This window comes from Pipistrellus kuhlii, unplaced genomic scaffold, assembly GCF_014108245.1.
Source record: "Pipistrellus kuhlii isolate mPipKuh1 unplaced genomic scaffold, mPipKuh1.p scaffold_m20_p_3, whole genome shotgun sequence".
NCBI classification, from domain to species: domain Eukaryota; kingdom Metazoa; phylum Chordata; class Mammalia; order Chiroptera; family Vespertilionidae; genus Pipistrellus; species Pipistrellus kuhlii.
This window is the reverse complement of record NW_023425529.1, coordinates 8,858,533-8,874,292: the sequence shown is the minus strand read 5'-3', so window position 1 is coordinate 8,874,292 and position 15,760 is coordinate 8,858,533. Positions and strand designations below refer to the sequence as shown.

The 15,760-nt window shown below is 45.9% G+C and overlaps 1 protein-coding gene across 1 annotated transcript in view; it reads left to right on the top strand.

Moving 5' to 3' along the window:
• The window catches only part of STAB2 (stabilin 2), a 117,961-nt gene that overhangs the window by 79,841 nt on the left and 22,360 nt on the right, over positions 1-15,760 (top strand). The window contains exons 47-57 of the mRNA XM_036457457.2: positions 572-655; positions 1,922-2,068; positions 2,894-3,034; positions 3,987-4,046; positions 5,427-5,603; positions 6,862-6,951; positions 9,923-10,069; positions 11,340-11,396; positions 12,590-12,716; positions 14,161-14,310; positions 15,594-15,698. Of these exons, the coding sequence (XP_036313350.1) occupies positions 572-655; positions 1,922-2,068; positions 2,894-3,034; positions 3,987-4,046; positions 5,427-5,603; positions 6,862-6,951; positions 9,923-10,069; positions 11,340-11,396; positions 12,590-12,716; positions 14,161-14,310; positions 15,594-15,698 (1,285 nt within the window). The remainder of the gene's footprint in view (positions 1-571; positions 656-1,921; positions 2,069-2,893; positions 3,035-3,986; positions 4,047-5,426; positions 5,604-6,861; positions 6,952-9,922; positions 10,070-11,339; positions 11,397-12,589; positions 12,717-14,160; positions 14,311-15,593; positions 15,699-15,760) is intronic.

Sequence of the window (15,760 nt, the reverse complement as noted above, 5' to 3'; positions counted from 1 at the left end):
ACGGTGGAGAAAAGAAGCATTCCTGGGGCAACTGGTTAACTTTTTGGGTGAACATATTATGGTAGATCTTTCTGCACATTATACAGCTGAATAATTTCTAGATATATTAAGAATGAAAGATACAAATCCAGAGAAATAAAATCATAAAATCTAGAAGAAAATACAACCATACGATGTTAGTATTGGCAACAAGACCATTGTAACCATTCAGTAAATCACCCTATGTCCTACATTTGTATTATATCCCAAATATGGAAAACATGTGCATGTGGTAGAGATACTGGAAAAGAATACTTGAAAATAGCATGGGATTGTGGGTAACTATTTTCTTCTTTATACTGTACTTTCAAATAGTTAATACAAAAAGCATATGTTATTTGGGTAACCAGCTAAAAAGTATTATTTCATTGATAAGGGAGCTGAATGAACTTGAATATGGGACTAAATGGAGCACAGATCTCCCCATCAATGTCCACCCCCCCCTCTGCCACACCCATCTGCCCCCTCTGCCCTTGGAGCCTGCCTGTGTTTATGTTCCGTACGCATGTCGCCCCCACCTTGCTTCCCACAGGAGCATGCTGTGCGAGACCTGGCTGGTCCAGGCCCCTTCACCGTTTTTGCACCTATGACGGCAGCCTTTGATGATGACATTCGGGTAAGCGTGGAGCTTAGGCAGATGGAAAAGGCCTGGGACCAGAACACAGTGTCACCCCAGAATCAACAATGGATACGTTTGTGGGAGGGAGATTTAAGAACAGCTGGAGTTGACCAGTAATGGAAGGGGCTGCCTCTCAGCATTGGGACCCCTATCAGGGGAAGCATTCAAGTGGATTTGGGATAACCACTAGCCAGAGACCCTCTAAAGGACATTCCTGAATATATTAGAAAGTTGGAGTAGATCAGCAATTCTTAAATGATCCAAACTTCCCATAGACCAAAAACAAAAGGGGGGGGGGGGATGTTAGATTAAAGAGATTTAAATAGGTTGTGTGGGGGAAAGGAGAGGTATGAGGGTTGTTGTTTTTTTGCAGGACTTATCAGAGCCTTTAGTGTTCTAACCTTCACTAAGACTCTTCATGCTGGGTTGCCCATTAATATATTATAACGTAGCAAACATTTATGGAGTGTACCATACAATGTTTCTAGTGCCTTATGTAGATTAATTAATTTATTCTTCATGACAACCCTGTGATAAAGTGCTATTATTATCCTTATTTTATAGTCCAGGACACTGAGAGAAGTAACTTCCCCAAGGTCACCTGACTAGACAATGGTGGTACAAGGACTCAAACATGCCCCAAAGTCTGTGTTATTAACCACCGCACACATGGCCTCTCTGTGCATACATTTTAGACACCAGCAAAGCAGGGACACAATAAAGTAATTTAAAAAAAAAAATTGACACCTGGTAGATTTTTTAAAGCATCAGAGGAGTTATCATCATAAAACGGCGAGAACCATGTGGCTTATATTACCCCTACCTTATGGGTCATTTTGTTTGCATTTTGAGTCACACATGGAGAAGCATTGTGATCTCTCCCATCTTAAAGGTTTAAATCTGGCCCAGACACCTCTCGGATGCAGTGTTTCCCAGTACCTTTCACTAGAAAACTCTTGTTTAAGTATCATCTAATAGGACTTGGGGTCCTTTGCCACGTGTTGTAAAATGCTGGACCAAAGAAACCCCAAGTTCCTTTCCACCCGGAGATCCCAAGTGGAAGCGGGACAAGAATCAGGGTCACACTCTCCCTCTTGCCTGAACAGACTTTGACCTGAGCACAAGCCAACCCTGACTCTCACTTCCCAGGGCCCAGAGTGAGGGAGAGATGGGGGGGAGCCCATGGAGTACAAGACAGCAACGGAGAAAGGGGGAGCGAAGGCTTCTGGCTGCGGCAGGAACCCTCTGACCTTCCCTTTACAGATTCAAGACTGGGACCGACAGGGCCTGATGCCCCAGGTCCTTCGGTATCATGTGGTCGCCTGCCACCAGCTGCTCCTGGAAAACCTGAAATTGATCCCAAATGTCACTTCTCTCCAAGGGGAGTCGATTGTCTTCTCTGCCTCTCAGGTAAGAAAGGCCACTCAGGAAGATGCCCATTTGCCTTGGGCCTCCTTTCTTCTCCTCTTCCTTACATTCATAGCAGGAATAACAAAAATAATAGCAACAACAATAACGAGTGCCTATTGTGATTTCTATATGCCAGCCACTAAGTGTTCCATGTGTACGCACTCATAGACGCCTCAAAATAATCCCATAATATAGATGTTCTTATTTTTCTCAATTGATACATTAAGAAACTGAGCTCAGAGAAGTTAAGTAACTTGTCTAGGGTCACACAGTAAGTAAATAGGAGAGCTGGAATTCAAACTCAGAGGCGAGGCATCTTCAGGTGGTCAGCAGAACTGCCTTCCGAAGCATTACTCAGAAGCTGGAGAGGGATGAAAGCTTTGGATGGAAGCCCCCTGACCACACTGGACCACTCCCCTCACCACACACACAAATGGTGGCTGTCGGATTCATTGCAAAGGGGGGGGGGGGGAGTGTATATTGAGCAGAGGGGAGGGTTGGTGATACAGAGAGCACCTGTGAACTATTGTAGATGCCAATTTTGATCCACTTGTTATTTCGTATTTGAGAATCACAGTGAAATGACTGTTTGGGTTGATTGTTTGCTATTGACTTCTCCAGGTGAAAAATACATTCTGATCTCCGTTTCCTCTTTATAATCATAATTAAAAAATGGGCTAAACTCGGATCTTCAGCTTTTGCCCACAGATCTCCTTAAGCATTCGCTCGAATGATAATTTAACACGGTGAGCACTCAGAAAGAAGCAATGCTTGGGTCTCTTTCTGTTTGTACTCATTTCTTTTCTCTTTTTTGGTTGGTTCCAGGACACGGTGTATATAAATAGTAAAGCGAGGATCATATCCAGTGATATCATCAGTACCAATGGAGTCATCCACATCATAGACAAATTACTGTCTCCCAAAAACCTGCTTATCACCCCCAGAGATGCCGCTGGGAGGGTTCTGGTGGGTGAACTCACTGTCATGTTCTCAGCACAGTGACTCGGTGTTCTAATAATTTACTCTCTCCATTCCGATTGAGAGGCGTTTTAATTTTACTGCTTCAATCTCAAGCAAGTATGAAAAGCCTAGTAAATATTATTCTTAGTAAGAAGCAAATAAGTGAGTCTATTTTAGATAAGTATCAGTTTTCTTCATTGTTCACAAGGGCAGGTAGTCTTGCATAGATATAGAAAGTGGAGAAATTATAGATAGATGATAGATAGATAGATAGATAGATAGATAGATAATGATAGATAGATATCACTAAACTAGACCTGTACCAAGACTCCTTAATTGACAGAAAAGACAATTTTAGCTTTTATTGTTATTCATTTTGGCCAGGGTTCTTCATTGCAGACATCAGTGGTATGCCTAACTTAAGTAAAAAGGGATTTCTTAAGAAATTGACATCCCCAAATATCAGGAAAGCCAGGGAGCCTGATCCAGATACTGCACAGCTGGGCACACCACAGCCCAGGACACCTGCAGAGGGAGAACCCCTGGCTTCCCCTGTAACAACTCTGCCAGTGCCACCTGTCCCAGCCTCACCACCTAGGACACCGGAAGTCTGGCACCAGAGGTGCTTGTAAGAAAATCTGGTCTCCCTTGCCAGCAGCCACTGCCACCTCCTGTTATTCCTTTCCACTAATAAGTCTCATACAAGCGCTTCTCCTTGGAGAACCCTATGGCACATGGGGCTCTAGCTGCAAGGCAGTCTGGGAAATGAAGTGCTTAGCCTTCTAGCCTCTGTAATGCAGAAAGTCAAGGGCAGACAGGAGCTGGGGTGGGTGCCATGAGCCAATCCACGGAACCTGCCGTATTATCTTACCCTGGTCGCATCCAGTTGAGTTTTTGTTAAAGTGCTTTGTGAATTGCATGAGAAAAGGTCTCATTCCCATTCTTATCATCTTTGCAGAAAAATCTTACAACACTGGCAATGAACCAGGGCTACACCAAATTTAGCAACTTAATACAGGTAAACACCTAGGACAAAAGTTACCCAGGGAGTAAATGGACTAAAGAAGTGTGCGTGTCTGTGTGTGTGTGTGTGTGTGTGTGTGTGTGTGTGTGTGTGTGTGTTTGTGGGGGAGAGGGTGCTGTTGGTTTGGTTTTCTGTCATTTTGTTTGTTTGGGGCACACCCCAGCTATCCTGGGATCTGTATGGGGAAGTCGTAATTTTCCAGAGAACAAAGTCTTTCTCTGCCACTCCATCCTCAAAACATTGTATGGTTTGTTCAGCTCTACGGTATATACATGGCCGAGTTAGAAATTAAAGGGCACAAGGCTGAGGGAGGAAAGGACTGACAGTGCACCAGCCCCTGGCCCAGGTGCTTCATGTCTGGAATTATCGCCTGCATGGCAGCGATGGAGAAGCTGGGGTGGAGTCGGGGAGTCTGTGCCCATGAGACAGGTAGAAATTGCACTGCAGACTCTACCCTTTTGACTTCAGAGGCTATTCCCACAAATGGAGTAGAAAAACTTCTTGTTCAAACAAGTATTGCAGAAGATCCTCAGGTGGGATCAGGTTCGCCCAGGCTCCCTCTCCTGCTCCCAGAAGCCCCGGAGGGCTCTAAGAACCCCAGCTTCTCCTTCTCCCCTCCCCCTCCCCCAGATCTCTGTATCTCCCAGTAATTTTCAAAATGGTCTGGGGCTCAGACTCTCTGGGCAGCTTTGAAGAAATGGAGATTCCAAATGGTGTTCCAAATGAGAATGTCCACGGATGTTAACCACAAGTCATCTTGGCCCACCCACCCACTCCCAGAACCTTACTGTCCCCACACACCTGAGCATCGGGTCTGGTTGAACACAGGCTTTTATAGCAAGTTAGGAGAGCTCTTCGGGGCTCCATGAGAGGGATTAATAAAACCTACTCCCCAGGCTTGTTGGGAAAATTGTAAGGAAAAACGTGTGCGATGCACCAAGGTTATAGGAGGCTCTCAAAATGGCCTCTCTCCATTCATCTGGAAATTTATTTTTTATCTACGTGATCTAGAAACCTTATAAATACATTGGATAGGTTTCTTCCTTTTTTTTTTTTTTAATGACATATGAGACAAGTGCTAAATGGGTCTTCCAGAAAGTAAAATATTTGGGCAAGAGAAGCCAAAATAAAATTTTTTGAAGATACTCCCTTAAGTTTATTTTCCTATTATCAAAAGCCCAGAATTTGACTTCCTGTTTTGCTTTCTAAGAAAATGTAGGTCCAATAAAAGAAAAAGAAAAGGAGGGTCCCATGGCTGGAGTGTGGGCCTCTAGTTTCTGGCTGTGCCACGGGGTGGGCACGGAGGGGGACCCCAGCTGCCTTTAGTCCCTGCCACTGGGCTTGGCTGAGCATGTGACTGACCCTGTGTTTCAGGATACTGGTTTGCTGAGCATCATCACGAATCCCATCCACACCCCAGTCACTCTCTTCTGGCCCTCCGACCGAGCTCTCCAAGCCCTTCCCCGGGACCAGCAGGACTTCCTGTTCAACCCGGACAACCAGGACAAGCTGAAGGAGTATCTGAAGTTTCACGTGATCCGAGACGCCAAGGTATTTTGTTTCCGTGCAGACACGAGTGCAGGGCAGCCCTGGGAGTGATGCCACCCAGAGATAGTGAACCCACTGTGTCCTCTGACGGGTCGTCCTCTGGCCCTGCAGTTTACCACACCTCAGCCTGTTGCTCCAACCTGCCTGTTATTTTCTAACTTTTGCCAATACCCAGTGGCAGCCTTCCCATCTTGTACAGCAGATCAGCTTTCTCGCCTCCATCATTCCCATGGCGAGATGGCTGGGGACGGCAGTCCCCAGGTCTCTCCAGAGGACTCTTTCTCTCCTGACTCCTAAGTTTCTAGGCAAATTACTGACTCATTCCACTGCGATCAGTTCTTTATTCCTGAACCGGTCCACGGTGCTCAGGGCGTTGAGATCTTGCTAAAACCCTGGACCAGCAGCCGTGTTCCTCTCCAGGAGCAAACCTGTCCAATCCCCAAAAGCCAGCTGTCCAAACTGTGTTTAATTCATAGGATCTGTTTGTTTCCTGGGGCTGGCATAAAAAGTTACCACCAACTGGGGCGGGGGTGGGAGGGGGGTAGCTTGAAACAACAGAAATGTATTGTCTCAGAGTTCTGGAGACTGGAAGTCTGGAGTCAAGTCTGGAAGCTCTTCCTCCATGCTCTAAGGAAGAAGCTGGTCCATGCTTTCCTCCTGGCTTCTGGTGGTTGCTGGCAATCCCTGGCATTCCTTGGCTTGTGGGCGCATCCCGCTCATCTCTGCCTCTGTGATCACAAAGCTGTCTTCTCCCTGTTTCTGTCTTCACTTGGCGTTCTCTCCTCTCTTCTTATAAGGACTCCGGTCATATTGGATTAGAGGCCCAATCCTACTCCAGTATGACCTCACCTTAGCTAATTAAATCTGCAATGACCTTATTTCTAAGTCATGGGGGTCATGACTCTGACTTTTGGCAGGGGGAACATCAATCAACCATAATAGCATCCTGCACCATTTCCCTAACCCACCCAGTGCTGTCCTTGGCTTCAGACACCAACACGCATCTTCTGTAAACTCCCACACATAGACGGGTGATTGAACCCAGTCCCACTGGCAAGACCTTCCCTACAGAGAGCATATCCAAGTTCCTAGAGGGCCTATAATTGTTAGCTCTTTTTAGTATACCTATTGTCATTTTAAAGCTGGAATTATTAGAACTCTTAGAGAAACTTGTGTCTGAATTTGGTTGGTTGGCAAAGCTCCTATGGGCCCTTCCTCTGCCCAAGGTTGGGGCATTCATGTGGCATCCCGGCTGTTACAGGTTCTGTCGGTGGATCTGCCCAGGTCTGCTGCCTGGAAGACCCTGCAAGGCTCCGAGCTGAGTGTGCAGTGTGGTGCCGACGGTGACATCGTGAGTACCCTTGCACGGGTGGGGGTTGGCAGCTCCTTATTAGCATTCCCCAGCCATTGCCCTGGGTAATAAAAAATATATTTTTTATTTTCTGGAAGACCCATTTAGTACTTGTCTCATATTTCATTTTATTTTTTAAATATATTTTATTGATTCTTTATTTTTTTACAGAGAGGAAGAGAGAGGGATAGAAAGTTAGAAACATTGATGAGAGAGAATCATCGATCAGCTGCCTCTTGCACACCCCCTACTGGGGATGTGCCCGCAACCAAGGTAACCCTGACCGGAATCGAACCCGGGACCTTTCAGTCCGCAGGCTGATGCTCTGTCCACTGAGCCAAACCGGTTTGGGCTCATATTTCATTTTTTTTTTAATGAAACCTATCCAATAATGATATGCTGCTGTGTATTTATAAGATCTCTAGATCACATAGATTTCTAGATCTCAAAGAGACGTTCTTTTTTTTCCTGTCATTGGCAGCAAGCTCTTTTCCTCGCAGCCTTGAGCGCTATCTCCCCTGAGAGTAAGTAAGCAGGTATGAGGAACCTAATAAATCCTGGCCCACCTAAGCCCTGGGGCAGGTGTCAAGGAGCTCCCTTCCTCTTACATGTGTGGAGCAGCTTTTAGGTTAGTTAGTTAGTTAGTTAGTTAGTTAGTTAGTTAATGGTGGAACATTTATTTTCCAGGATGAGACACTTCCCTGGAGCAGGAAAGCATGTTGTCATTCTTTTCCCTTCCTTTCTAACCCCGAGGTGACCTCATCTCTAGGCCTCTCTTGGTGATCAGAACCATCTCTGGGCTATAGCTTCTTCGATGAGCCAACAGAGAGAAAGTTTGCCATTTTCACCTTCCCTGGCTAGTTTCTCAACAAACATACCTTCCTGTAACCCCCTATGATAAATGGATATGATATGATAATAGTAGCTACACTTATAACCTGCACATAAAGGTAAACCCAAAATGACAGTGACTTAAATATACAAGAGTTTATCGCTCTTATAAAGGAAATCGGGAGGTGGCTCCTCCAGAGTTAGTGTGATGGCTCCGTGAGGGAGCTCCCCCTGTCTTTCTGTTCTTCAGCACATGCTTCCAGCCTTAAAGTGGCCTCAAGGTCCATCATGGCTGCTGGAGCTCCAGCCATCACATCCACTTTCCAGGCAGTAAGAAGGACAAATGACAAAGGGATGCAGTCCCAGTTGAGTTGATTCCACTCAAGGTTCCTTCTGAGAAGTCCCATACAACTTTCTGTTTACAAAGGATGACCAGCCAGATCCCTTTGGTATTTGGGTTGGAACTGCATTGACTTTATAACTGAATATGGGGAATGTGAGCACCTTTACCTTCCAACTTCCGGAAAGTTACATTCAAGATCAGCTGTACTGCCCTGTACTGTTTTGGCTCAGTGGATAGAGCGTCGGCCTGCAGACTCAAGGGTCCCAGGTTCGATTCCAGTCAAGGGCATGTACCTTGGTTGTGGGCACATCCCCAGTAGGGGGTGTGCAGGAGGCAGCTGATCAATGTTTCTCTCTCATTGATGTTTCTAGCTCTCTATACCTCTCCCTTTCTCTCTGTAAAAAATCAATAAAATATTTTTTTTTTAAATCAGCTGTACTGTCTCCACAGACCAAACTGGATGCCTATAAAGAAATATAAGAAGAATGCCCACTGCTCATTCTCTGTGCTGATACAGCCTTTGGGGAATGTTGTAATATATGATTTAGTCTGATCTCTATAACAACCCTATGCAGTGGAATCATTGACCCTACTTACTGGTGAGGAAAATTAAACCCCGGAGCAGTCCGCTGACAAGTAGAAGTGATGAAATTTAACCACAGTTTTCCAGTATTTTTTCCCGCTGAATTACCTTGTGTCCATCTCATCATAGATGCTGAAATCTATCTTTTTTCTTTTTATAGAATTTTCTAAAAAACATTTTGCTCCCTGGGGGGGTTAGTGGGAAGGGTCATATCCATCAACTTTGCCGGGTGGACCTTAGCAAAGAAAAGTGCTAGGATTGCCCGTCTATTTGGCTCAGTGGATAGAGCATCGGCCTGCAGATCAAAGAGTCCAGGGTTTTATTCCAGTCAAGGACATATACCTTGGTTGCAGGCTTCTCCCTGGCCCATGGCCCAGGCCCTCATGCAGAAGGCTCATTTAGGAGACAACCAATCAATGTGTTTCTTTCACATCCATGTTTCTATCTTTCCCTCTCTCTTCCACTCTCCCTAAAAAAAAATCCATGGAAAAATATCCTCGGGTGAGGACTAACAGAAAAAGGAAAAGGAAAGTGCCAGGATAGTTGTAACATAAAACAAAACAATGTCTCTAAACACAAATTACCCAATGCCTAGTCCATGTGAAAACGGAAGAAGTTGTTATCACTGTAAAGGAAAAGCCATCCCTTGTATGTCCTAGGAAGACAGTTGTGTCAGGCACTTTGCTGGGTGCTGGCACTAAGTGAGGAATCAGGGTTACTGCACATGACGTGACCGTGTCAACAAAGTTCATCCTGAATGTCAGCCAGGCTGCTCCTGCTCCACCCTGGTACCCCCACTGCCACTGTTCTACTTTGGCAGAGATGGTGTTACAGAGTGGCCAACAGTGTGGACTCCGAGGCTGGCTGCCTGGTATGAATGCTTGCACCGCCGTTGACTGGCTGAGTGACCTTGGGCAAGCTATTTAACCTCTCGCTGACTCAGTTTCCTCCACTGTAAATGAGAACACTAGCAATAGTAGCTTCATCCTAGAGTCATGAGGAATAAAAAAAAATTGGTATAGGTAAAGCACATAGAACAATCCTTGGGACTTAATACATGCTTAGTATTGGATATATATATATAAATATTTATCTCAGTTCTTTCTGAGTCTTGTAAGCGCTGGCTATATTATATGGCCTAGGAAGTCTAAGAAAGATTGTTGATACCTCTCCCTCTCTCTCTCTCTCTCTCTCTCTCTCTCTCTCTCTCTCAGGGTGAACTCTTCCTGAATGGCCAAACGTGCAGGATTATACAACGGGAGCTCTTATTTGACCTCGGTGTGGCCTACGGCATTGACTGTCTACTCATTGACCCCAACCTGGGAGGCCGCTGTAACACTTTTCTTACCGTCAATGTCTCGGTCAGTCCTAAAAACACTACTCTTTATTGTGGTAAGAGAACATTCAGCCAAAGAATGGTCTCATGACCCTGCATGGGCTCAGCTGTCAAACTACTGAGGGCTGTTCTCCTCAGATTCGCGACGAACAAGCATCCACCTACGCCTGCACAGGCCTTGCACATTTTCCCTTGTCCACCTGCTCACCTTTCTGTTCATTCCCTCGCCATCAGGGAAACAGTTGTTGAGACCAGCCATGCGGCCTACCAGTCATTTTCAAACCCATCCGTCCATTCAGTCATTCACTTATTCATTCAACAAGCATATTTGAGTTTCTGCTATTTTAAACCATATGAAATTGCCATACCTGACAGGCTGTGGCTACAAACATGGCAAATCCGTATGGTTCAATCAAATATGTTATGCTACCCACACTTCCATTAATTTGTTCATTTGTTAAGAACATAGGTTAAGCTTCTATCCTAGGCCCTTCACTGTACGAGGCATTTTCCTATTTCTCACTTAACCATCTACCCAGTACTGTTTTCTGAGTTTGGTTCCATACACATCTTATTCCTACAATAATCCAATCATAGAAATCATAGAAGTAGTTATCATCAATTCTGTTACACAGACTTGGAAATTGAGTCTTAAAAAGGTGAAGTGACTTACATGGAAAACTCAGTTACCAGTTGATTTGAGAATCTAGCAACTTGTAGGCACTTGATAAATATCCCAAGTTATTATTATAGAATACCCATCAGCCAAAGTAGGAGATGAAAACCCAGTTAGCCTTTCTACTACAGAGGTGGTGGCCTTCTTAATTTCCAAAATATATTCACACACACTTTTTTTTAGTAAATCATTTTTTATTTTTTTTTAGTAAATCATTTTTCTGAAGGACAAGAATTATTATGCTTACCTAAAAATCAGAAAACTAAGCACCAAAGAAGGTGATTGACTGAAAGTACCCAGCTGATTTGTAGTGGTATAGTCACCTGCTTCCACGCTTCCCGCTGGTTTACCATATGCCTGCATGACCTACGCTGGTCCACCTCTGTGGGACAGGGAACTGTTTATCGCTGAGAACTGAACCAAGAACCTGAGGTCCAAGACAGATCTTCAGAATTCTTTGTGGCAAGGCTGATGTGTGTTTGCTGTTGTATTCTTGATCACTGTCAGAATCATAATCAAGATTCAGTCCTTAGTCAACTCAATTAAGACATTCCTAGGGGCATTTCCTTGTGCTTCCTAATATTCTTGATTTTTAAGTGTTTCTTTTCTTGACTACTAGGGGGATTGTGGGAGCTGTACCAGTACTCCCAGCTGCCCAAGGTGGACAAAACCAAAGGTAATTATGAATGCAGCAATAATATTCAGAAAGCAATAGTTTATTTCATTATCAGATCCTAGTCTAGTTAGCGTAAGTAAAGCTTGCAAGTGTGTGCAACGGTGGGTGTGTTGCATAACTATAATTTATGCCATTCTTTCAACAACCAGACCCATCGGATGAAAGATGAACATTCTTAACCCAGGCAACCTGTAAACCCGGTACTGCCCAGCTTCTAGGAATTGTCTAGAAAAGTCATGGGAGTGTAGACCTAGATCATTATAATGATAAAAAATAATAGCTGGATTGTATTGGCTGTTCTTCATGTCCCTGGAGCTACACTGAGTTCTTAGACATTATCCCTGTTCCTCATTATAACACTCATAAGAAGCTGTTATTACCTCCGCTTATGAAAAATATGAGTGTCAGAGAGGGTAAGCAATCGGCCCACATCACACAACTGGCAAGGAGCAAAGGAAGCCATGTACAAGTAATGGCTAAGCCAATGAAATTTGGAGTTCATAGAAATGGGGTCCAATTCCAGTAGGCAATCTTTGGAAAATCACATAGTCTATACATTTTTTGACTCTGTAAAAAAGGAGCTAATAACTATTCAGTGTGTGGCCTGTTAGAATGTAAGTTTTAAAATGCAAATTACAGAGGCTGTCACATACCATGTTTCCCCGAAAATGAGACATCCTCCAAAAATAAGACCTAGTGCATGGAAAGATAAGACATCCCCTGAAAATAAGACCTAGCACAACTTTGGGAGAAAAAAATAATATAAGACACTGTCTTATTTTCGGGGAAACACGGTGGTAAGCGTTCATTAACTATTGGGATTTATTACTTATTCCAAAACCAAGTTCTTTCTATTCTACTAGGAAACCCTCTTAACCAAAACATCCCTGCAAAATAAAATGTAACTCAGACCATTTCTTCTGATGATCTGGGGGCCTTGCCATGACAGGAAGCTACCTCTCCCCCACCTCTCACCAGGCACGCTTTGCAAACATTCTCAGAGTCTTAAGGCTGGAGAGGAATCTTTCTAGCACTGGGCTCTCCCCCACTCATTTGCCTGTCCCTCCCTGTAAAGGCCATGGAGTCCTGTTTTCAACTTGGGCAGTACCAGGATCTACCACTGGAGGCGGGCTAGAGCTTAAAGCCCAAGTCTAGCTGCAAACAGCGGAGGGCTGTTCACTCTCTTCCTTCAGGGTGTGAAGCAGAAGTGTCTGTACAACCTGTCCTTCAAGAGGAACCTGGAGGGCTGCCGGCAGCTGTGCGCCCTGGTGGTCCTGTTGCCCAGGTGCTGCAAGGGCTACTTCGGGAGAGACTGCCAGGGTGAGGGCGCCTCTCATCGCCTTGAGGTTCCGAAATGATGGCACCATCACTGTGCTGCATTTGGAAGGACTGAAATCATCAAGTGTGTGTTTGGGGGGAGAAAGTCCATCCTCCTCTCGACTCTACTAAGAAAAGGTCCCATCGCAGTGCTGCAAAGCTGTGTAGCTTTCCTTAGACTTCTTCTCTTGCCCCATGTTGGTTTGGACCAGAGCTGAGAGTCTAGTGCATGAAGTGTGATTAGTGTATCATGCACTTTTGCTTGCTAGTATGGCATAAGGCATTTCCCATGTCGCTAGAAATACCATGTTTTCCTTGTTACTCTAGTCCACATGTGTCAAACACAAGGCCCGCGGGCCAAATCCGTTCCACCAGGCCTTGCAATGTGGCCCGCACCGTGCTGTCATCACTGCACTCTGCTGCGTTTCCATCACAATGACAGTTTATGACTGTTCAGTAAACCATTCGGCCCGCGATTTAGGCTGGATTTTAGATTTTGGCCCCTTCTCTGATTGAGTTCGACACCCCTACGTCTAGTCCGTGATCCTGACAAGTGCATGAGTCTAAAGGCATCTAATAGGATTCTACCCTGGCAGGGTGCTAGGCTAACATGATATGGTTGGGCCATTATTTAGTAGGGGGAGGGGGTGTCGGGGGAGGGGGGGAAACCTGAATATACAACATTCACCAGGAAAGGGCTCCTTGTCAAAAGGGCATTTGGGCCCATTCTGAAGCCCCCGTGTCTAGATATAATAATGCAGCAGCATAGCAAACGCAAGGCACTTCCTATCAGCCGTGCATGGGTACTAGCTACTTCCCATGTACATCATTCTATTTAAACCTCAAAACCCCTAAGAAGTAAATAACATTGCTATCCCAATTTTGCAGGTGAGAACATGGAGGCACAGAGAGAATAAGAAGCAAGCCCAAGGTCCACTTATCCTGGTTCAGTTGAGAGGATTCTGGGCTGGGAGTCCACGCATTCACCCAGCCTCCATGCTCCATCACTAACGTGTAGACTGTTCTATTTGCTCAGTGCTTCATAGTTTCAAAATGTTCTAAGTTATAGTACCTCATTGGATCTTCATGTCACAATGTGGTATAGGGGATTGTATCACCATCATCAATCATCATCATCATCATCTAGAGCTAATGGACCTGAACCTTAGACCATGTTCATTATTCAACCCAGATCTATCCACGCCAGGTCTCCTGATCCCCAAATACAGTACACAGTTCGGGGTGTCACCCTGCCAGGGTAGAACCCCATCAGATACATTTAAGTGTAGTGGCTTGCCCTAAGCATTGAGACACGGTGTGGGTAGGTCCCCAGGGCCACAGTCCCTCTGAGCTAATGGAGCTTGGGACCCACGGCTGTGGACGGGTTAGCAGCGCATTTACAGATGCTGGGGAGGCTGTTGAGTCACTGCTATTTCATCTCTTCCAGCCTGCCCCGGAGGACCAGCTACCCCGTGTAATAACCGGGGTGTCTGCCTGGACCACTACTCAGCCACGGGAGAGTGTATATGCAACGCTGGCTTCAATGGGACGGCGTGCGAGCTGTGCTGGCCAGGGAGGTTCGGGCCTGACTGTCAGCGTAGGTAGCACCCACGCGCCTGTTCAGCCTCTTGGGCAGCCGAGTGCTCCCTGCCCTGATCCACACCAGTCTCCTGCCCTGGAAGCATGCGTCTTCCCCTCTCCCAGCCACACCCGCCCACATCTGCCTCCCTTTACGTGCTTTTCCCCCTCGGATGTGTGCGCATTTCCATCCACTGAAGGAGCTGCATCTCTGAAAGAGCTGCAGCCACCAAGACAAGCTGTGGCTGAACAACATTCATTCATTCAGTTATTCAACCAACCTGTAGTAGTCAATCCTTACGAATATTGATAGCTAACAGTTTATGGAGTGCCTACTATATGCCAGGCAGGTATGTTTTACCATGTAATCCTCCCAACAACACTTTGAGGTGGATACTGCTGTTATTCCCACATAGCAGAAGAGGAAACAGAGGCACTCAGAGGCTCAAAAAGTTGTAAGGACACAGTGGTGTAGGAGGGGGCAAAGCCCCAGCTCTCAAAGAGTGTGTACTGAAGGGAGAAAACGGATGAAAGCTGCAGAAACAATCGTAGTTATAAAGGTATAAATATAAGGAAGCAGGTGAGGGGGATGGTAACAGAGAGATGAGCATGTGCAAAGGCCCTGTGGCAGGAGCAGGCTTGCCATGAAACAAACAGCAAAGAGGCCCGAGTGGCTGAGCAGAGTGAGCACATGAGAAGAAGAAGGAAGAAAGGCATGCAATCTGCAGGTCTCCAGGGGCCAGGTCACATGGGAGCATCTCAGCCCGAGAAAGATCTGTGCCCCCTGCTCTGCGTGTGATGGTGGCCAGGGAAAGGTTAGGGAGGGAGGAGTGTCATGAACAGATTAAAATGCATGTCCTGTGGAGAAGACACTGCCAGAGAGAAGCACAGAATCAGGGACACCGTTAGGGAAGCTAATGCCACTGCCTATGTGAGAGCTGGTATTGTCTTGGGCTCTGGTGGAGCTGGGGGTGGCGAGAAGTGGAAGAATTGGTAACATGTCTTGGAGATTTTACTGTTAAATAGATTTCTCTGTTTGGGGGGGGGGGGGGGGCAGATAAGGTTCTCTCCCTCTTCTGTTCTTTTGTCTGGTGTAACCTCATTGCCCAGTCATGTCTGCCCCATGATAGCCACTGAATAAGTTTTATTTCGAATGTCTGGATGGATGAGTGAGTGAGTGAGTGAGTATGGCACAAGCAGGGTGCCTCCCACAGCAACAACGCAGCCAACAGGTGGCGAGTGAGCTGGTTGCTTGGATTTCAATCCCTGATGACGGACCACTGACCACAATTTGCTTTACAGCCTGTGGCTGCTCGGATCACGGCCAGTGTGATGAGGGGATCACAGGCTCCGGACAGTGCCTCTGTGAAGCTGGGTGGACCGGCCGCTTCTGCGACACGCAGGCAGGTCTGTCATGGGTGTGAACAGCTGCCTGGAACCCTGCCCTGAGCGTCCAAGTCAGGTTGGGC